Source organism: Cheilinus undulatus, linkage group 19 (genome assembly GCF_018320785.1).
Source record: "Cheilinus undulatus linkage group 19, ASM1832078v1, whole genome shotgun sequence".
NCBI lineage: Eukaryota > Metazoa > Chordata > Actinopteri > Labriformes > Labridae > Cheilinus > Cheilinus undulatus.
In genome coordinates this window covers 37,940,481-37,962,900 of record NC_054883.1, presented here as the reverse complement: position 1 = coordinate 37,962,900, position 22,420 = coordinate 37,940,481, and the positions used below count along the sequence as shown (strand labels likewise).

The following is a 22,420-nucleotide window of genomic DNA, read 5'->3' as shown; positions in this document are numbered from 1 at the left end:
TTAAAATCATGAGTTTATGAGGTCAGAATATGAAATAAAATTTGTAATCCTGAAATTAAAAGTCAAAATATGAATTAAAATGTTAAATTGCGAGTCTAAAAGGTCGACTGTGATTATGAAGTCAAATTTTGGAGTTGAAAGATGAGAAAAACTACAAAATAATTGTTTAAAATGTCAAAATGTGGTTCAAAATTAGAATTATGAATCTTAAAGCTTAAAATATTATATGATTAGTCAAAATTATGAGTTGAAATACTCAAAGTATGAAATGAAAAGTCAAAATCCTAAGTTTGAGTCCTAATTGTGAGATTCTAAATTGAAAATATGAAATTAAAACAAATCTCTTTTCCCACATTCCTGACTTCTTATCTAAATATTTTTACTAATTTTTTCAGATTTTATGAATTAGCAAGGATATCTTAAATCATCAAGGATAAGTTTACATTTTTATACTTGAGGAAATCTGCAGACCTCATACTGATGGGCCGGTTATAACAGAAATATAAAATCATCTTGCAGGCCGGATTTAACTGTTCCACAGGCCGGATTTGGCCCCCAGGCCTTGAGTTTGACACCTCTAGGGTTTAGTTATTCTTTAACAAAGGCATCTCCAGCAGGGGGAAAAGGAAAAATACAGACCACCAGGTTTGATGTCATAAAACAAAAGCAATATGAAAAAGATACAGACAAAGTTCATCTTAAACTAGATTTTACTTCCCTTTTTTACACAAACAATTGATCTTTGGCATTACTTACATCAAGTTCATAACTTGCATATTTTGATTAACTCATCTTAAAAAATAACTTACAAAATAATTACATTTCATCAATAAGCAGCATTTTATGAAAGTGTAATTCTTAATTTCAACATGTAAAATGAACATTTTACTCCTTCTATTAGTACTTTCTACAGCTATGATGTCCGTTCCCCCTTCCTTACATAGTGTGATATTGCATGTATTAATCCTTTTTATTTACAGACAACATTCTATTTGATTACACATTAAACAGTGTGTGCAGCCAGTGCAAAATCAAACAAACCAAATCAAGTGCAAACATTCACGTCAAATTACTGAGGCAGCCAATCAGAGGCAGAGAAACGAAAACAAACAACAAACAACAAAACAAATCAGAAATAATAGATCTGCTCAAAGATGCTCCGAGTAGTGGCATAAACAGGCGTGTAGTTGTAAATAAGGGCGTCTCTCTCGTCCTCCTCTGATGCAAACTTGTGCATATTCTTCTTGGCTGTGAGGAGAGAATTCAGTGACACATTTAGGGGTTGTTTAAGTTTTGCATCATCAGTTTTCGGGATGTGGATGTCAAGTTGACTACTTTTTTAGCATGCGTGTCTACGTACATGTTCAGTGACAACCTGCAATCAGAACTCACTTGCACACACGTTATGCAAGTGACAGCCCAGATGCTATTTCTGTGGCCTCAGGCTTATTTATGCATGTCTGGCTAATTCAAAGCTAGGTATACCTGCATGCTGTGTGCAGCTTTTCCCCCTCATTTTGTCAAAAGCATGCTTATAAAGGGCACTGAGATACACAGTTAACCTAAATCAGGGGTTTCCAAACTATTCCCTGGGGGCCAAGAGTCCCAATTTTGATAGGCCTGCAGCAAATTCCCAAAATGAAATTAAATGTGGCCCACATATGAACATAAAGCTTGTACTTGACTGCATTGTACTTCATAGTTTCAGCACAAGGCGACATACTTATTCTGTCAGCAGACATTATGACAAAAAAAAGTTAATCGATGTGTTTTTTGTGACTAAATTGAAACAACACTGCTGGCAACCAAAATAATAACATTATCTTGTTTTCTAACTCCCTGATAGGTTATGGCAGCAAATAGCAGTACTAATAATATTCCAGGGGCAGAGCCAGTGGTAGCTTGGGCCAAACAGGGCCCCCTGAAAACAGACTGGCATCCCAAAATCTGTAAATGATTATCTATTTGCCTTGTCAGACATTTAATTGAGCATACAGCGTTAGTTCAAGCAGGTCAAGAGTCAAGGGCTGCCATATTTGAGATTCCACGCAAGCCCTTATCAGCTGACGGCCAGCTAATTTGCTTTAAGCATACTGTTGACTCATGCTGCCTTATTTGAAATGCTCTTGTCTGGCCATGCTCTGTCGCTCTCTCAGCAAGCTGCTCTTGCAACTCTCCTCCACCCCAGCTCCTCCTTCATTCTACTTCTAAATTAATCCATATAATTCAGTTGTCACTGATGCCTACTCTGCTCTGGGGTTTTTGCTGCTTCTCTCCCTGCCTTAGTACGTACTCAATCACAAAGCATATCTTAACCTACATTATATTTGTCTTACAAACTTTACCTCACCTTGTGGATACTGAGGTGGCCCTAACATCCTTATATATTTCTGTATGTGGCCCTCAGTGGAAAAAGTTTGGACACCCCTGACCTAAATAATACGTATATGTACTGCTAACATCAAAGTGGCATTTTAACTTGATACTAAAAGATATGTACAAGACAGTTCCAAGAGCGGGCTCCTTCACTTGAATGACAGGAGGCAGCTCATTTCCCTTTTTTGCCATTTTGATGTTGTTTAATAGACAAAAAGGCCCAAATATTACAAAATAAAGAGAAAATTTTGGAGATGAAAGATCAGCTCATGTTACTGAGCTAGGAAAAATGATCCGATATCTCAAGAGAGATGGAATTCCCATCTCTTAACCAAGCATTTTGTTTACCGGCTGCTTTAGAGGGTGGTCTTAAATGTGTGTTGGCACGTGTCGCATCATATCTCCTAACCAATCCAGGTAAAGTCATCCCAGACCCCCTTATATGCCCTCTGAGCTCACAGATACCAAACTGTTTTCAGAATGCATTCAAGAGCATCTGCACCTAGCCTTTAGGATAACTACTTGGCATCCAAATGCCCAAAACTGGATCTGTTTACATTCAAGGAATTACAGGGCTCTTACAGATCATAAAGGCTTCATGATGCAGCAGTCATTTCTATGATTTAAGAGCAGGATTAATGTTGAGTCATACCTTCGTTTACAAAGAATTCGGCTGTGTAGAAGGTGATCTTTATCGCTGATGGAGAGTGTGGATAATAAAGCCTCCTCCATTCAAATGCATTTTTCTCTGGATGCCACTGTGTCCCATAAATTGGATAATCATACGCTGCCAGGAGGGAGGAGAGAACAAACAAGTCGGCCGAGTTTTTCTCTTAGCACAAATTTGCACTGATAAAAGGGATGCTGTTTGCTTTTACCTTCCATGGTTGAGACGAACTCAGTTCTTCCGTCCGTGTTTGTGGAGAGAACTTTGTAGAAACTGTTCAGCTCCTCATTTGACCGATGAGTCTAAAAGAAAAAGATGTTTTTATATTCTAACCATGTTGACCTTCACATTTTCTGACTGTTGGTGCAGTTGTTCGGTTAATCTTTGAGACCTCACCAGTTTCTGTCCATGCTAATACGGAGTGACGTACCGACAAAGCTATACTCCACTTGTGAGAGTTTTCAGTCAGCGGCTCAGATGCCAGATCTTTCATCAGTTCATCTGGGAAGCCTCCGAACAGCCTGCTGTGTTTGGTTTCTAGGATGACAAAAGAAAAATTACGAATATGTTGCACATTTTCATACAATAGTTAAGGGATACTTCCTCATACCTGATGAATTACTACTGCAGGGAGCCTCAGTCAGCAAAGTTTTCAGTTTAATATTGAAAAAAAGGGTTCAATTCTATGCAAGCATTGCATTCTGTCCATTTCTGTGTGCCTAATAGATCTATTTATATTAGGCCAAGGCTTCCCCTTTAAGGCCAGTGACCTTGTGGGTAACTGCACATGACATACATACAAACCCACGTGCTGCTGATTAAACATAAAAGCTTGTTATTGACAAGTAGCATATAACCTAATAGGGAAAAGGACAAACCATTAGTGAACTCCAGATGCAGAGCTATACCACTCGTGTTGGTGTTTACTAGAAGATTTTTTCCACTCGTCAAAACAGTCAGTTGCTCAAACCCAAGGCATGTTCCCCATATGGGAAAATAGTCTCCTCTCTGGTTTGCCTGAAACAAAATATCCATTATGAAGCAGAGTTCAATAGGTATACATTAATAATAATGTTTTTACAGGTCTTTTAAGCTTTTTACCTCGATAGCCAGCTCATAAAAGATTTTTGCAGCTCTTGCATAACCAGACGAGGTAAGGCTGGCAGCTCCACCCGGGTAGAGGATCCTGTTAACAAAGAAACATACAAAGAGAGGCAGGGCATGCATGCATAGTAAGAGCTTGTGTACACAATACTAGGCTTTCTTTCAGAGGAAGAACATAGCAAGGGGACATTACTGTAAAAAAAAGATATTTAAACTAGTTTGATATGCTTTCAAAGGTGCTGATGCAGCTGAGTCTGTTTGTTTGATGTTATAAGAACTTTTTGAGTTTCACAAGTTCCACATCACAGTAATGTATTAACAACTGATGCACAAATGTTGGAAGCTGTGACATATTTGTTTTCCTATTTATCTAGCCTTATGTTGCTACCCATAAAAATCAAATTGTTTTCAGAGCTGGTTTATTGGCCTATACACTGTATAACCTCAGAACTTGCTTGCTATTGTCGCGAACGTTTGCTGTTTTTTGGTGAGTCAGCATTGACAGAATTAAGTAATGTGACAAAGGTAAAAGCACTGACAATATTGGACTAAAATGAACAAAATTCACTGGAAAATTCAACAGCCTTAAGAGGTATTAGTTTCTTTATCACCATTACTATATGGTGACTGAAATTTAAATTGATTTCTTGCTTTCTCCCCAGCTGCCGTTTTTTCTGGCACAAGCTCCTTTTATTTTATCTTCTTCGGTATCTGTGTTTGTTTTCCTACTGATAAGTTTGATCTTTACTCAGAATATGATAGGCTGTTGTTGGACTGTGCCTAACTGGGACTTTAGAGAAGTTATTTTCAGATGCAAATGCAGTATTGGAAGAAAAGTTGAGAAGGTCTTAGGCCAGGGGTGTCAAACTCAATCAGAGCAGGGGCCAGATTCTGAATTTAGATCTAACCTGAGGGCCTAACAGGGACAACATTAAACAAAGCTGTCATCCTAAAAAAAATAGCACTGACGATAGATGATTTTGAGACTTAAAAAGTCAAAATGATAAGTTTAAAAGGCTCAAAATCTGGGATAAAGGTCAACCTTATTAGTTCAAAAGGACAAAATTATACTTTTAAACATAAATATATAAAATTGGAGGATATATCATGTTTTTAAGGCAAAAATATGACTTTAAATTTAAAATTCTGTACCTAAAAGGTCAAAATATGAGATATTGATTTAAAATAATAAATGTGAAAGGCCAAAATATGAGGTAAACAGTCAAAATTATAAATTGAAAAGGACAAAATATGAGATAAAAAGTCAAAATTATAAATTGAAAAGGACAAATATGAGATAAAAAGACAAAATTATAATTGTTAAAGGACAAAATAGGAGATAAACCGTCAAAATTATAAATGTAAAAGGACAAAATAGGAGATAAAAGCCCAAATAACATACTGAGGTAATAATTGTGCAATGCAAAATTGAAATTATGAAAATGAAAACACAAATGAATTCCTTTTCCCATATTTCTTTTTATCTAGGCTAACTATGTTTACTCTTTATTTTTTCACGTTTATATGACTTAAGGATATTTAAAATCATCAAAGTTAAGTTTACATTTTTATACTGGAGGAAATCTGCAGACCTCATACTGGTGGGCCACTTATAATAAAAATATGATATGACCTAGTGGGCCGGGTATAACTGTGCTACAGGCCGGATTTGGCCCCCGGGCCTTGAGTTTTACACCCCTGTCTTAAGCCATTAATGAGTTTCAAAAAGTTGGAAATAAGTACATTTATCTCTTAAAGTACAAACCTGAATTCCCCTTGGTATTTATTAAGTGTAGAGTTTTTAAAAATGTACAATACTTGAATATTTTTTGTAGATTCCTGTACTTAGTTCAAGTATTTCTATATGGCATCTTACATACTCTGCTACAATTTGGCAGCTGATACCGAACTTTGTACATCCCTACATTTATCTGGCAAACACTGGTTACTAATTAATTTGCAGATAATGACTGCAAATACAAAACTTTGTTCGACTCATCATCTACATTGTGCAACTATGCACCAATTTTCGTTAAACCCTTGTGTGTAATCTGGTAGTATAAAAGCATCCACATTAAGATGAGAAACTTTAGTTTTATATATTATGGGCCTTATTTTTCGTTGTTGGATTGTTATTTATAGTATTTCTTAATCGTTCATTTTTAACTTAATCAATTTCCATAGTAGTAATAGTGTTGTTATTTACCCATTAATGGAGTTGAACAGTGTTTTATACTCCTCCAGTGTCTGGTTTATCCTGTAGAGACACAAAAGACAAGGTTCTGGAGATTACAGAGCTTCTATAAGCTTTCATGGCGTTGAAACAAATTTAAAAGGTAAACTGGATAAAAACTCACATGACTGGGACGACCCTCGCCCCTGCAGATTCCAGGAACTTTACATAAGAAGCAGCGATGTAAGAGTTTACATTGGGTTTGGGTGAACGAACTTCCTGGGCCAGAACACCTTTCAAAGAGCAAGAAAGCTATCTTAAAAACATAAATATTAGTAACGTGACCTCGACGTACACTTATGTATGTCCCTTCCCAACGCAAAAACCAAATACATGCAGGAAGCGGACGCATCCAGTCTACACTCCATGAGTAGCTGTAGCTCTAGCGTGTATGTCATGTTAATAAACTCACCAATAATTGGTCGGTCATTCCTCGTCACTGAAGAATAACACGATGGAAACAAAAGACAAAAGATAACCCAATATAACATAGTGTGTCCGGCTGTTAAACACGTCAGATCGTTTTAAATTCGCCGTCTGCCGGTGTAGTGTTGAAAGATGCTACCAACACAACTGGGTGCTTTTCAAGCCCGCCCACAAATCTGTGACTTCCCTTAAATTCAAAACGCTTCGATACAGTTTACGTAATAACGGGAATTTATTTCATCTCAATGCAAATAAATCAAGAAGTACTGTTACACAGAGTGGTTTTGAACTGGGAGGAGTATTACACAGCAGATATGAACGTTTTTTACGTTAGCTGTTGGCGACGCTTCCTGGATACTTCCTTCAAAATAAAAGCAGCACACTTGACGCTTAACCCTTGAGTAACCTTGTTTTTCCTAACATGTTGACATTTCAGTAAGATCTCCCTTCGTTTAATGGTTGTTACGTTGGAGGAGATTGCATGCTTCTACTCTTTAAGAATGTATTTTATGGCATTTATTGATAAAAAGACAATCTCGGTTTATTTTTATTTAGCTTTTATTTTTAAAAAAAGAAAATATGAATAATGGTTTCTCCTGAACAAAATGGAAAACAATGCATTGCATAGATCCCTCTTATGTTTGTCAAAATTAAGTATTTTAATGGAGATAAATAAAAGACATAAATGTGTATTTTTTAGATAAAGTAAAACCAAATCAGAGACATAAGAGGTTCTATATTTCTCTTTTTACTCCCTTTCTCTCTTATTTTTTTCAATACAACACATTTCACAGGTCCATATAGCTTGTTGTTTCTCTTTTAGCTTACATGCTAAAACAACAGACATTTGAGCCCTGAACATGTTTAACTGCAAGTCAAGTATTTAGACATATGAACATGAAACAGCAGAGATACTAAGTTATAAAAATGTAGCTTAATCACAAGAAAGATACAAAATGTTGCTCTCAAAAGCATGAAATGACTGGCGCCCAGCCAAACTGGGTGCCCATGGAGGTCAGCAAAATCATGGTCCATTATAAAGTTAAGCTGAAAAAATAACCACTTTTATCAAAGAAACAAATATATTTTTAATCATATGTAGTAAATAGCCTTCTTAAAAATTTAAAACCCTTTTGTTGAAAAAAAAATTAAAGTGAAATAAAAATGGCTAAAATGGGTAAATAATGGCAAAGAAAAGGTGGAAAAAGTGGTGAAACTGGATTTTAAAAGTAGCAGAAATCGGTTAGAAGTGGCAACAAAAAAAATCAATGGCAAAAATTGTTTAAAGTGGAAAAAATGGGCTTAAATAGTGGTAAAGGGGGTTCAAAGGTGTCTGAAATGGCTTTAAATTGGCACAAATGTGTGGATATTTGGTGGAAAAATGGAATCGAAAAAATGATATAAACTGGCAAAAAGTGTTAACTGAGAAAGAGAAAATAGGCAGAAATTAGCAGATTGGTTAACTAGCAAAAATTGGCATATCAGATGGTTAAATGTGGGTAAAATGGGAAAAATGGGTGTAAAAAGATTGATAAAAGGGCTTAATAGTGGCAATTATGGGTCAAGAGAGGCAACATTAGGCTTAAGTGGCAAGAATTGTGTAGAAGTGGCAAAAACAGGCAGAAAAAAAGTGGTGGAAAGAGTTTAAGATTGAAAAAAATAATAGGTGTTTAATGTCAAAAAAGTATCAAAATTGATGGGAAAAATTATGGGTTAAAATTGGTGTAAAGTGGCAACAGTGTAATTAATTTTTTTTTTTTGTTTTTTACAGGGAATGTGGGGACCCCATCTCAGTGTCTCGCAACCCCCAAGGGGGTCTTGACCTCAAGGTTGAGAACCACTGGTTTAATAGACAGTCTGGCTGCAGACAGCAGATCCCAGACTCCCCCTCTTACAGGGTCTTAAGGGTCAAGGTGATCCGAAACATATAAGTGTGATAAATATGCAAATAAGTCAGTAATTAGAAAGGGGGTGAATACTTTTCATGGCACTGTAACAGCCAGACTGTTTATGAATAAAGTTTCATTTTTAAAGAAAACCTCTAAAACGTTTTACTTGCAAATAACGTGCCTTCTGTCCTGACAGTTGTGGTGTCATGGTGGTCCACGGCGGGGGTCTGACATCCATGACCCCTCTCATTGTTTAAGGCTTCAAAAAGTCCCGGAGTCCTTGATAAGTGGGAAACTTTAAAAAAGGAACGTCTAATGCAGATTACTGTTAAGGCAAAGAATATGTGTTTTACTCTACAACTCAGCTCATGACATCACATCCTGTCTGGTCGCTGACTGTGAGGCGCTTAACATTTACACCAGCTGCAACCAGCTTTTCATGCGACTGACGGACCATATCCTCCGTCAACACCCGTGTGCGTGCCAGGATCCAGGCGAAGTCGATGTGAAAGAGGCCAAAGTAGTCCGAACAAGAGTACACCAGAGCGTAGGAGTGGTAGTCTGTGGAAAGAACCCAGTATGGAGAATCTGGAACACCTGGATACAGGTAAAACAGAATAAAGCCATCAGTGTTGTTTAAGAACATAAGCTCAATTTTTCTGCAGTTGTTTACCTTTGAAGAAACTGACGTCCAGTATAGCCGGCTGAGAGGAGTTCTTGACTTGAGCAACACCTTCAATTGAATTTATCTTCCCGTTAGATCTACACCGAGAGCAAACAGCGATCAGGGTAACAACAACAACATTCAGACATTATTTTTGCTCAGGCGAGAGCGTAGTTGGATCCTTACAGCAGCTCTGCATTGTGAACCTTGACTGTCCCATCATCAAGAAGACTGTACGTAGCTTGGTTACACTTTCCTCTTTCAAACACGGCCGGGAGCTTCTCTATTTCATACCAGGTACCCATGTACTATGAAGAAAGTGGGCTGATTTCAAATGAGCATCTGAGTCCTCATGCCACAGTCAAAGAGCAGCCAGTAGCTGGGTTTTTAATGGCATGTTAAATCAGTTTCTATCAACTAAAGATCCTTAATTATAAAAGTGGAAAGAAAGGCAACACTGGATGGATCTGTCACCTGTGTAACATCGAAGTTCTCTTGGACAGACGGCTGTGGGCAGCGACCTCGGTGGAAAGACTGACCCTCAGCTGCAGCAGCAGTAAGGAGAACAACAAACAGGACCTTCACATGAAAGGAAGCACAGATAATATTGGTACACTGCAAGCGGGACTCTGGTTATAATAAAAACAGCAGGTTGGGTTAGTAAAGATGACAAATGTCTTATATTGTCTTACATTTTTGGTGAGGTGTCATTAAAAAAATATTTTTACCATACCTGAAATGCCTTCATCTTCAAAAGTGAACTATAAGTAGGCAAAGTAAAGTAGAAGAGGTCAGTACTGTACTACCATACTAGAACTTTTCAGTGAGGCACAAGCTTAAGACTGAAAGGAAAAACATTCAGATAACCAGACCTTTGGAAGGGAAACATGTTTGTGGAGCTATTTTTGGAGACTGGCAGCAGAACCTTTAACCTTAAGTGTGAGACATCATCACTGAACCTCATCCAGATCCACACTGACTTACAGAGATAAACACAGACTACTGCTCCTCTAGATATGAGGCACAACATTGTTCATTTTTTAAAAATAACACTTTTCACAAGTCATGCAAAAATAGCTAAATAACCAAATCTATGCAGCAGTACAGCTGACTTAAACCCAAACTCTTGGGGTGACTGAGAAAACCCTCAGGTTACACCTGAATCAAAACAGAAACAAAGGAGTCTGGACATCACCTACAATTTACACTCAAAGCTGAAAAATGACTAAATCCAAAGAGCTACAATGCAAAGCAGACAAACTCAAATCTAATGGCAACCATCTACAATGTAAACCCAACAAACTACAAACTAATCCAGTGGCTAAGTTCCAACAAACTACAATCTAAAGCCAACACACTGCAATTGAAAACCAACAAACTACAATAAAAGGCCAAAAAACTAGAATCAAAGACAAAAACCTTCAGTCCAAAGCAATAAAACTATTATTAAAGCCATCAAACTTCAATCAGGAACAAACAGACTACAGTCTACAGCCAACAAACTACATTCAAATCAACAAATACAACCAAAAGCCAACAAACTACAGTCTACAGCCAACAAATTTCAATCAAAAGCTAACAAGCAACAATGGAAAACCAGCAAACTACAATTAAAGGCCAAAAAACTAGAATCAAAAGACAAAAACATTCAGTCCAAAGCAATAAAACTATTATCAAAGCCATCAAACTTCAATTTGAATCAAACAAACTACAGTCTACAGCCAACAAACTACATTTTTAAGAAAAATACAATCAAAAGCCATCAAACTATAATCCAAAGCCAGTAAAGTACAACATAAAGCCAACAGACTACAATCTAAAGCAAACAAAAGACAATCTAAAGCCAGTAAACTACAATCGAAGTCCAACAATCTACAATCTAATGGCAACAAACTACGATGAAAAACCAACAAACTACAATGAAAAACCAACAAACTACAATGAAAAACCAACAAACTACAATGGAAAACCAACAAACTACAATGAAAAATCAACAAACTACAATGAAAAACCAACAAACCACAATGAAAAACCAACAAACTACAATGAAAAACCAACAAACCACAATGAAAAACCAACAAACTACAATGAAAAACCAACAACTACAATTGAAGGCATAAACATCCTAGAATTGAAAGACAAAAACCTAAACCAGTCTAAAGTAAATAAAGTAACATCTGAGACCAGTGAACTAATATCTGAAGCCACCAAACTAAAGCTTACAAACTAAAGCTGCCAAGCCTTTTTTTGCTCCTCTTTTGTCTGAAGTCCACAAGCCTCTGGTTGGCCTGTTTGGTCCTCACATCCACCAACGTACTAACAAGCCTTTTTTATTTTCATATCTATCTGAACTTTATGCAACTATCTGCTTCTTTTCCTGGTCAAATGTTTGTTTTAATGTGTGGTGAAATGACAGAAAAACAAGAGCAGCATATGAAAAAAGAAAACTTTATTTAACAAAGCACCAATATTTATACAAAACATGTGCTCTCACTTGTCCCTTAGAGTTTCTTCTTCAGCATGAACACATATAGCTTGTTTGAGTTTCATTTTTAAACTAGATGGAAATTAGTCTCAACAACATTCCTCAAAAATCTATTTACGTAAAAAAAAAACTGTACAAAGAATAGAAAAGAGGCACAAAGTGGGAAGGAAACAGACAATAAACGATAAATTACATTCTTAAATTTAAGCATCTGATTTGACGTTATGTGCTGTGACGGTATAAATAAATCATTGGATTTAAATTAGATAGCTTTTAGAGAGAAAGAACTGCTAAGAAGTGAGATCACCAAGATGCATGAAAAAGAAACAACACTTTTAAGGAAGAAAATGTTAGAAAAGAAAACATTAAAAAATAAAATACAGTGCATCAAAAATTACTTTGGTGGCAACACTGGCTGTCTGTTTGTCCCACTGTTGGATGAGGGACTCTTCAAGGTTTCGAAAATAAAGTTTGACCTTTAAAAGTTCAGTAAACTTTCAAAAAGAAGCTGTTAAACTCTTTCTTCTCTGTAAACAAAACAGTGAAAGTAGCACTTTATGTTCCCATCATTAAGTCTTTGGATTTTACCATCTATAAAATCAACCACATTTAATGACAGCTGCAGATTCCTGCATCTTTAACCCCTGCTTAACAAAGAGACAGTAAACTCTTATCTTAACTGGGATCTTATCACAGACTATACTGGTATAAGAAGTGGGCATAGCTCCAGGTCTGAAAAGTGAAGCCAAAGCTAAGGTGTCCTTAACCTACCACTGCCTGGGTCCAGTCCCCATATCCTCCTGAGACTTGAGCTTTGTCTGGAGTACATTTTTAGACTCTTCTATTTATATTGGATATGTAGGACCTTAAAAACTCAGCCTTGTCTTTGGAGAGGAATTTCTTGGAAATTATTGTTTTTTCAAATCCAAATAAATTCCCCAAAATGTCAAAGAAATTACCTAAAATTTCTAATTCTCAAACAAATTTTGAAGTATTTATACTTAATTGTAGGAAAGCTTAAATGTCATGTCCTCATATGTACATGCAGGATCTTAGGGGGATATTGGGAACGCAGTCAATCCCTACCTTTTGGTCAATATAATTATATGTAAAGGGGTGGAGCTAAGGCCAGAAGCTGAATCAACTGCTGCCTTGGTTCTCAACTAGTCAGAGCCAACTATTAAGTGGGTTGTAGATGAGTGTCTAGAATAAAATGTGGCATAAAGTCCAGGATGTGCTATTTTTTTGAAGGATGCATTAAATATGTAACCTGGCATGCCAGATGGATTTATTTCACACATCCATCTGGAAAACCTTCCATAGACGGCGTTTGGTAAAGGGCAGAACCGTTGAAAAAAAAAAAACCTGGAGGGTGGTTGGATGAACGTTCTGCCTGTCACATCTTTACGGGCCAATCAGCGCAACAAAACACGTGATGTAGCCCTAAACCGAGGTACGCTGCTGCAGACGAGTAAACTCCATAGAGAGCTGCATAACGTGAACCATGGCGACTCTAGACTTTTGTAGTTTTTAAAAGAAAACAGCTCAATGCTGTTCTTTGTTCTTCTTTTAATGAAGAAATGTCGTCAAGTTCTGATAAAACTGGCGCTTTAGCAGCATCCACGCAAATCTCTACCGCCATCATTGCACAGGCCCAAACGGTTCAGACGGGAGCTTTGCAAGATGGATTTCCCAGCAAAAAACACGGAAAAGGGTGAATCTATCTGCTTTGTAAGGTTATTAAATATTTGGTTGTGGTTGTAATAATATCAGAAATTTGGTTAGCAATTACACATTAAAGAGGTGGTGGTGGGTCCGAGGCTGGACCAGTTGAGAACCACTAGTCTAGTATGTGCATTCAGAGGATTATAACGTCAAAAATCAGTTCAACAGTCCTGTTATGTTGGTTAAGGATTGAAAATAAACTCATGTTTCTTTCCTGAATGGACACAGGCCCTTAAGGGTTTACATGGTGGTGGTAAACAGTCAAGTGAGGTCCCTGATGTTTTAATCAGCTTCCTGTATGCGGTCAATGGTGCCCAAATATGTTGTAAAATTCCCGGGTTAAAGGTGCTGCATGGATCACTTTGGATAAGTAACTCATTACCACATACTTTTTGATATGTTAAGGGTTTTTGTAAGAATTAGCATGCTACCAAACCAGTCAACCTGCGTGTTGCATTTTAATCTATGTGCCACCTGGTTGAATATACAGGGGAATTTCAGGATTGCTTCAAAACGCTGAGAGACTTTCTTCAGGGTGAAAGGATCCCAGTGCCACAGCGTAGCATCATCCTCAGATTCCCAGACAGACTTGGCTTATGTTAAGAGTTTAATGCTTCTTACTGTTCTTGCTCCTCAAAAAATACAGGAAATGGAAGGGAAAAGCCCTAATATCCTCTTGAAAACTTGGTGTTAAACGTAGTCCTCCATTTGAAACAAACATACAAAATGCTACAAAAAGCACCAAAGCTGTGCTAAAATCCACTTCCTTTTCTAATAAAGGCACTCAAACTTTCCCCGAGTGTTCAACGTTTAAGGTGGCCGCGGTAGTCTCTTTGGTAGAGTGGTATGAGGAGCTTTTAAAGGTTTTTGTGAGTCTCGATACAGAGAACGATGTACTGGTTTGAACAGCTCCGCGTCTGCTGGCCTAGAAGTAGACCTGAGGTCAGACTCGATGACTGGCCCATTACGGACATGTGGTTCGCTCGCCACGTCTCGCAGTGTTTGTCCATCACCCGCAGGCCCCTGCTGTTGGAGCCGTGCCAGATGCTCTTCTGAGGCCTGAGAGAAAGATGGCGTAAATGATCAACATGATGGACGATAATTCATAAATTAGCAACTGAAAGAAGCATAAAGGAGAGACAAAATAAGGGAAGAGGTTACTGACCAGAAGGGGTCGGCTAAAACATCTCGGCCATCAAAAGAATAGATGGGTATCCTGGCACTGATTGGTCCTCCATCCCCGTTGAAAATAGACCGCCAGTTCCTAAACATAATGTCGCCCTAAAGGAAAATAGACAGAGGGTTGAACACAGCCAGATGGTCCTCCTTTTAAAAGTTCCTTTATAATAAAAATTTTAGGGTAATAAGTCAATCAAGTATGATGCTTTTTGTCAAAAAAGCTAAATTATATAGACAATGATTGATTTATTAAGTCAATACAAGGGAGAAACATCCAAAGGGGTGACTTTTTTTATAGGCACAGCATATCACTGCTTCCATCCTGTCTTATATCCTTTAAAAAGAAACAGCACTGACTCAGACTCACCCTGAGGTTGGTGACTGGCAGAGTTTCCCTGAAACCCGGGTAGACCACGTGGACCAGGTCTTGTCTGTGGGAGGAAATGAAGGCGCGGTAGTTCGTAGGTAAACCCATCGCTTTGGCTTGTTCGTAACACATCCGGTCTGCCGTGTCGAGGCCCATCATGTCGCCTGAGTGTGGCTGGTTCAACGCTACCAGGTTGAGCTGGTGGAAGAAGAAGCAACAGGTCAGTGTTACTCCATTCTACACAACTCATTTTAAACTGCACGTTTTCGGTGACCTCTGTGAGCATTATTCATAATAAAATATGAGTTTTTAATGCTTTTTCAACCAAAGACAACAAAAACAGAATCATTCTGTGTAGCTTTCTGCTTCAGAATCCTTAAAAATGTTAGATTCTGCATGAAAGCACATGTGCATTTTATAGCACTTCAATTAAAATGTGTTCTATTTCAGACTATGATATTTCAGCAGCAAATACCAAGCCAGCGATGACAGTCTTTTGAACCTCACCCTCTCTGTAAGTGAGCGCACTCGCTCCATCGTGTCTCCTCTCATCTGATATGCAACTCGAGGCTGAAAGAACATTAAAATGAGATAGTCAAAGAATAACCAATGCATAGAGAGAACATTCACATATAGCGTTTAGAAAACGGATGGAAAAGAACAGGAAGTACCTCATCTTGTGGAATTATGTTATTGGAGAGGTAGATCAGATTGCCAAGCTGTGGAGAGAAAACACAGAAAAGTCTCAAATGTGAAAGACAGAGTATTTTTGTTTGAGCTCTTTATGGTCTTATATTCAGTGAGTTAGATCTATATGCAGAATCCTGGCATGGAAAACACAAAATCTCCTTTATTATATGACAGAATATTTCTTGACAGGCTCAGCTACATCAAAGTAAAAACTGTATATAAATCTGTAATGATTTGCTATTGATTCTGAGTTGTATTGTGCATCACATTTTTCTAAGATTAATAAGCAAGGCCTGACAATGAGGAGCTTAACCTTTGAGCACAAAAGTCTAATCAGTTCATCCCTGAGTCACAGTGGACATTTGTGCAAAGTGTGACGAAAATCCTTGAAAGCATTCTTGAGATATTGTGCTCACAAGCAAAGGATGCACACAAGCCCCTGCAGCTTGACCTTTTGCCTACAACCTTCAGAATCCAGTTGATTTATTCTTGAGTTAAAGATCTCATAAAGCGCTGAACAGATATCTTGATTTGAGAACAACTAAATTTAGTCACACATAAAGCTGAATAAGTGAGACCAATCCTTATCAGTACCTGTATTTCTTTCCATCCCTGTGAAACTTTGAGGAAAAGACTTCCTGTGACTGTGACATATGCCAGAGTTCCCTCGGCGTCCCTGACTGTCTGCTGCATCATGCTCTCACGACTTGAAAAAGTCTTCAGCTGAAAAACAAAGCAAAAAACACACATCTCTGAAACTTTGATGGTTGGGGTTGGTGGAGCTGCTGTGATTTATTTTTAATCATTATGTAAAAATAAGACCAGAAAACAGTAAGACCAGGACGTTTGAGGGCAGGGGCGAAAATAATAAAAAAGGCACCTGCTGTATGTGGTGGGACACAAAAGTGGCAATAGAATTGCAATAAAGTTGAACTTGATATAACAGCAAACTTATGTCACTATTATTTTCTTCAAAATAAGACGATCGGTCCGATTTTGTCAATTTCAAGACTATCAATTCTAATGACTAAGAGGGCACAAAAGTGGAAATAATTTTCAAATTTGTTTACCAATTTTGTCCATTTAGAGAGCACCAAATAGGACAATTTTTCCAATTTTGTCCCTTTAGAGGGAAGAAAAAGGGGGAAATGTTTGTCAAGTGGTGTATAAAGAGGGAAATTTTTCCAATTTTGTCCATTAATAAAGAACCAAAAGAGGACAATTGGTCCATGTTTGTCATTTAGAGGCCACCAAAGAGGACGATTTGTCCATTTAGAGGGCACAAAAGAGGGAAATGTTTCAAGAGGTGTTTCAGAAGGGAAATTTCTCCAGTTTTGTCCATTAAGCAGGAACCAAAGAGGATATTTGTCCAATTTTGTCCATCAAGAAGGCACCAAAAAGGGCAGTTTGTCCAGTTTTGTCCATCTAGAGAGCACCAAAGAGGACGATTTGTCCATTTAGAGGGTTTGACAGAGGACAAATTGACAAATAGGGTTAGGGTCAATTGAGAGGGTATGACAGGGAACAATTTTTCCTATTCTGTAAATTTAGAGAACACCATAGAGGACAATTTGTCCAATTTTGCTCATTTCAGGACGATGTGTCAAATTTTTTTTTTTTTTATTCAGAGGACATGACAGAGAACATTTTTTACAATTCAGTCTATCTAGAAAGCACCAAAGAGAGAAATATTTGTGAAATAATGGCCAGAGGGAAATTTGTCCAGTTTTGTACATTTAAGGACAATCTGTCAAATTTTGTCCATTTAGAGGGAACAACACAGGCAAATTTTACAAAATGTATCCATCAAGAAGGCACGAAAGAGGGATTTTTTTTGTCAAATTTTGTCAAACAGTGAAATTTGAGGACAAGTTTTGTCCATGTGGCTGACACTAAAGAGGGCAATTCATCATAACTGACCATTCAGAGGCCTCCAATGACAACATTATGTCAATTTTAGAACATTTTTGAGCAGCAAAAAAGGCTATCAAGGGCCACTTTAAACACATTTTTACCAACATTACAGCATCAGGCGGGGTGATTTCCCCCCTCGCCCCCTTTCTGAGTCCACCAGTGCCAAAAAGCACAAGTTCACTTACAGATGCTCCGTTACCCGAAGCTCCAGGTGGTCCTTGAGGTCCACGAGGCCCGGGGGGTCCAGGAGGGCCAGGGAAGGTCAAACCTGCATCAAGAAAGACACCAAATGAGCCAGTGCAAACAGGTTGTTTCAGTGTACTGAATAGCCTCACGATTACGTCCCATGTCCCACGTACAGAGATTGTAGTCTTCTCCTATTGTTTTACTCTATCCACTTTTCTTTCCTCCCCATAAACGCGTTAAAAACCACAAGAACATACGTGGTACTTGGTACCACACTTCAACAATGTATTTATAATGGATGAAGTGTACCTGAGCCATATCTAGAGCCCGATCCTGGCAGTCCTGGGGGCCCAGGTGGTCCAGGAGGACCGACTGGTCCTGGCCTGCCATACCCTGGGGTACCTGGTGGACCTGGCAGCCCACGTGGGCCCTGTGGTCCAAGCACTGATTCTCCTTTAGGCCCCTGAAAAGTGACAGGACATATTTCATCAAGACCTCGGTTCGTTTTTGACACAAAGAAGACACTGTGCATTCATGGACTCACCACAGGTCCTGGTCTCCCGGGGATACCTGGTTGGCCAGGAAAGCCTTCCTCCCCTTTGTCTCCTTTCTCTCCTTTAAAGCCCTGGTCTCCTCTTGCTCCCTGAAAAAGCAGGCGCAGAAAAAGAAAAGATAAGATTTTAATGCAAAAATACATAAACTGAATGTCCCAGAGGTAAATCTAAAAGAAGCTCTTTTAAATGAGACTCACCCAGCCTCCCCTGGGAAGAAATGTGTCTGCAGCAGAGAAAGCAGAGGAGTTATGACTAAGTACGTCATTAAAATAAGTTTAAAATCATTATTTATAGTCAGGAGTGTGATTACTTTTTATCTAAATTACTCAGAAGGGTTGTAAAAGTGCAGAGAAAACAAGATCAAATGCCTCTCTGGTGGGAAAACAGGGACATTAATTTTACTCATATTGTTTTTATCCCTCTGTTTTTATAGTGAAGAAGATTATCTTCTCCTCATTAATATTCACACACATCTTTATGTTTTATGTAATCGAATAGGTGTCATTTTCATAGGACAAAGGTTAACCTTGGATTTTACTCTCAAGTTTGGACTCACTTGATGGTGCTGGTAACCCTGGAAGGCCTCTCTCTCCTTTTTCTCCTTTCTGTCCTGTTTGACAGTTCCCTAAGAGACAAAAAAATCTCTTAACATTTCAGACATGATGTTAAAAAAAATGAAAATAAGTTAAACAATTTCAAAGAAGGGGATCAGCTTGTTTTAAGCCACTTAGTGGGGAAAACAAACTCATGGTTTAAGAACTGGAAGTAAAAAAGATGGCCTAACCCACCTGCTGCTACCGTCCCATCAGGATTAAGCTGGAAAAGGAGGGAAAAAAACAGTCAGGGATCAGGGATGACTTCATTTCAACCACAAAGATTCAAATATTGTCAAGAGTTTACATCACTGTAGTCTGGTAGTTTGGTAGTTAAAGTTGAAAGACTGTGTCTGAAACCATTTACTTTCATACTTTTCATACTAAATATGAGGTCACACTGAGTATCCAGTACTTTCTAAAGTCAATAAATGCAATTCCTGAGAAATCCCTGAATTAGTGAACTACATTTGACAGAACTTTTAAGTATGAAATAGCAGCACACGAGCTGTACTAAACTGCTCCACATTGCACTGTCTCTCTCAGAGTATCCAATAGCTCATAAATATATAAGCAACCATACTGTAAACCAAAATGTAACAAAAAGACGTTTCAGGAAAATGCATTTCATTTCTTATTTTCTTATTTTTTGTATTACTCAATTTGAATAGTAAAGATTGGAACAAGCCACCACGTTAAGTGTGTAATAGAAGAGAATGATGTTTTCAGGTGAGTTTAATGGGAGGGTGTAGGGTCAGGCAGGAGGAAGAAAAAAAGACTGAACTGAAGAGGAAAGTGTTTCTGTTTTAAATGAAGCATTTTGAGAAGAAAAATGTAAAAAAAAAAAAAAAAAAAAACACCATTGAAATACATTTTTGAGTAGAAAGTCAAAATGTAAAATAAAAAGTCCAAATTTGAAATCAGTTGAAAAAAATGTGTGAATATAGTTGAGATAATAAAAAATTTTGACTATCAAGAATGAAGTCATCATTTTAAGGAAAATGTTGAAATATCCCATTTTTTCAAAAACGAAAAAGAATTCAAAATGTCATTAAAAATCTAAATGTTGAGAAAAATAATTTTAAATGTTGCAGAAAAGGTTCAAATGTCACAAAAGTCATGAAAGTTGCAAAAAATATTTTGCAGAAAAAGTTGAAAGGTCAAGAAAACAATCAAAATGTTGAGAAGTAATTCAAAACAACACTGAAAAAGTGAAAATGTCAAAATCAAGTTTACATGAAATCCTGTGAATAGTATAAATGTAATGAAAGGAGTAGAAATGTCAGGGAACAATTTCTGTGAAAAAAAAAATCATTTGTCAAAATATCGAGAAGAAAGCTTTTCTCCAAATTTTGCTTTTTTTTCAGTTAAACATTTACTAATGGTGTTTTGGCATACTCTGCCTATACCTAATGTGTTCCTTTTTTATTTGGCTTCTGACTACAGAGTGGATGTCATGTTACATTTTCACCATCCTGTTTCTGATTGTGGTGGATGTGCATCCCAGAAACTCAATAAAAAAAAATAATGGGAAAAAACTTAAAATGGAAACAGTTAAAATCTCACAAAAGTCAAAACGTAGACATGGAAAATGTCCAAATGTCAAGTAGAAAAGAAAGGGGCCAAAATGTACCTGAAAAGGTTGAAATATAAAAAATCAAGTCAATAATTTCATAAAAAGTTGAAGTCTAAAACGTTTTAATATTGCAGAAAACTAAAAAGTCAATAAAAGTAAAAAATGTGAAGGAACTGTGGACTTGGAAATATTTGAGAAAAAAGTTTAAATATTAAATATTAAGTGCAAACATTGAGGAAGTGGTCAGTGTCACAGAAAAGGTGAAATGTTTAAAACAAAGGTGAATATTTTTAAGAGGTCTGAAATGTCAAGAAAAATGTAGAACCCTCTGAAAAATTAGAAATGATGAGAGTAAAGCTAGAATACAATTTTTATTTTAAAAAAACCTAAATATTGAGAAAAATGTTGAAACTGTATTCCATTGAAATTAATGTCACTCATCTTATTTCTTTCCCCTGCCTGACTCTAATCCTTTACTGCTGAGCTTTTTTTATTTCTTAATAAGAAATTTTGATCTAATAGCGAAACATATTTCATGAGACAAAAAAACCCTTGCAAATCCTCCATTTTTGTTTGCAGCTAAGGACTTAAACTCATCATGCAAAGTACAGACACCATCTCTGATGAAAATACTCTTTAAATGATCAAAGAAATGTTATCACTGAAAAGTGTTTTTTAGTCTTTTCTTTAGTTTTAAAAATGAGAGGAACACTCGTGGAACACAGGAAATGGATTTTCAGAGGAACATTTGCCTGTGGACTTAAACAAAGAGGTCAACTAACAAGGAAGAGGAACATGCTACTTTACATTCCATCACTGAGTATTAAATGATCAGATATAGTAAATACTATAGTCAAAATACAAATTGCATGCAGATTTTCTGTGGGTGGGATTAAGGAGATTTTAGCGATACCTCATTTCTGTTATGGCAGTGAGCCCTCACCTTGCCAGACCAGGCATGCAGTGAGCACCTAAGAGTCATTCTGGAGAAGTTCTGAGTGATAAGAGGTTAGGGTTATTAGTAGAAGTGTTACAGAGAATAACATGCACCTGATTAGAAAGAGGAGATGGATGGAGATGGTAAGAGTTTGTTGTTAGCATTCTGGGGGAGATGGTGTACATTTAATGGACAATGACAAACACTATGGACTATGTAACTTTCATTCTAAAGGCTTTTTCAAAACAGCATTACAGTATAAACAGTGGATATATCCCTCTTAGTATGTAGTTAAAACTATCAGTAGTATGGTTGTCTGCACAAATACTTACGGCCATTTTACAGTGAGGTCTGGGAGGTATGGGGAACACGGTCTTCAGAAACCAGAAGAGGAGAGAGGAAAGTTATCACATGACTAATAAAACACAGCTTATGATGAAGGAGAGGTGGGCGAAGCGTGGGACTGTGAATAACTGCTTACTCCTTTGGGGCAGTTGAACATTCCTGGACGTCCTGGCGGCCCAGGAGGACCAGGAGGACCCTAAAAACCAAACAAGAAAAGAAGAGATGGCTAAAAGAGAACAGTAATAAAATGAGGATAAAGTGCTGTCAAACTTAATTTGAAGCAACATTAAGGGTCTAAAATAGTAGATGCTTCATTTGCAGATTTTAAATGAGTATCCAAAGTATTATTTTGCATGTAGACACTCTTTAAAGCCTATGTTTCATCTCATTTGTGACTCACTGGCTGGCCTGCAGACTCCCCTTTCTCTCCTTTTAGTCCCATCAGACCTGGACGACCCTGCACAGAAATGGATTCAGGCATAGGCATCAAAACAAAAAACAGTAATAGCA

At 37.4% G+C, this 22,420-nt stretch overlaps 3 protein-coding genes across 3 annotated transcripts in view; all 3 read right to left on the bottom strand.

Annotated features, from left to right (window-relative positions):
* Positions 1–692: 692 nt before the first annotated feature.
* Positions 693–7,094, bottom strand: ggh (gamma-glutamyl hydrolase (conjugase, folylpolygammaglutamyl hydrolase)). The gene is made up of 9 exons (XM_041813766.1): positions 6,793–7,094; positions 6,505–6,613; positions 6,354–6,404; positions 4,145–4,229; positions 3,922–4,060; positions 3,474–3,580; positions 3,255–3,345; positions 3,029–3,163; positions 693–1,248 (listed from the first exon to the last, which is right to left on the bottom strand). Exons 1-9 carry the CDS (start codon positions 6,869–6,871, stop codon positions 1,130–1,132), a joined length of 915 nt encoding a protein of 304 aa, XP_041669700.1. The 5' UTR covers positions 6,872–7,094; the 3' UTR covers positions 693–1,129.
* A 1,634-nt stretch (positions 7,095–8,728) lies between these two features.
* On the bottom strand, positions 8,729–10,176 carry LOC121527503 (apolipoprotein D-like). The gene is made up of 5 exons (XM_041814491.1): positions 10,093–10,176; positions 9,834–9,938; positions 9,546–9,667; positions 9,369–9,457; positions 8,729–9,292 (listed from the first exon to the last, which is right to left on the bottom strand). Exons 1-5 carry the CDS (start codon positions 10,105–10,107, stop codon positions 9,057–9,059), a joined length of 567 nt encoding a protein of 188 aa, XP_041670425.1. The 5' UTR covers positions 10,108–10,176; the 3' UTR covers positions 8,729–9,056.
* Positions 10,177–11,793: 1,617 nt separating this feature from the next.
* LOC121527220 (collagen alpha-1(XVIII) chain-like) overlaps positions 11,794–22,420 on the bottom strand; it is a 111,069-nt gene continuing 100,442 nt past the window's right edge. Inside the window, exons 29-43 of the mRNA XM_041814073.1 lie at positions 22,311–22,367; positions 22,047–22,106; positions 21,898–21,939; positions 19,248–19,275; positions 19,016–19,084; positions 18,657–18,682; positions 18,450–18,548; positions 18,215–18,368; positions 17,905–17,987; positions 16,400–16,528; positions 15,787–15,834; positions 15,623–15,685; positions 15,116–15,313; positions 14,735–14,850; positions 11,794–14,628 (exon numbers count right to left, since the gene is read on the bottom strand). Coding sequence (XP_041670007.1) covers positions 14,427–14,628; positions 14,735–14,850; positions 15,116–15,313; positions 15,623–15,685; positions 15,787–15,834; positions 16,400–16,528; positions 17,905–17,987; positions 18,215–18,368; positions 18,450–18,548; positions 18,657–18,682; positions 19,016–19,084; positions 19,248–19,275; positions 21,898–21,939; positions 22,047–22,106; positions 22,311–22,367 — 1,374 coding nt within the window. The 3' untranslated portion in view covers positions 11,794–14,426. The remainder of the gene's footprint in view (positions 14,629–14,734; positions 14,851–15,115; positions 15,314–15,622; positions 15,686–15,786; positions 15,835–16,399; positions 16,529–17,904; positions 17,988–18,214; positions 18,369–18,449; positions 18,549–18,656; positions 18,683–19,015; positions 19,085–19,247; positions 19,276–21,897; positions 21,940–22,046; positions 22,107–22,310; positions 22,368–22,420) is intronic.

Excerpts from the sequence above, each read along its gene's own strand:
- ggh (XM_041813766.1), bottom strand. The coding sequence starts at position 6,871 with ATGTTATATTGGGTTATCTTTTGTCTTTTGTTTCCATCGTGTTATTCT. Across the intron at positions 6,614-6,792 it reads GAATGACCGACCAATTATTG|GTGTTCTGGCCCAGGAAGTT; the intron begins GTGAGTTTATTA and ends GCTCTTTGAAAG. Across the intron at positions 1,249-3,028 it reads CGAATTCTTTGTAAACGAAG|CCAAGAAGAATATGCACAAG; the intron begins GTATGACTCAAC and ends CTCTCCTCACAG.
- LOC121527503 (XM_041814491.1), bottom strand. Across the intron at positions 9,458-9,545 it reads GTTCACAATGCAGAGCTGCT|ATCTAACGGGAAGATAAATT; the intron begins GTAAGGATCCAA and ends CTCTCGGTGTAG. Across the intron at positions 9,293-9,368 it reads GGACGTCAGTTTCTTCAAAG|GTGTTCCAGATTCTCCATAC; the intron begins GTAAACAACTGC and ends ACCTGTATCCAG.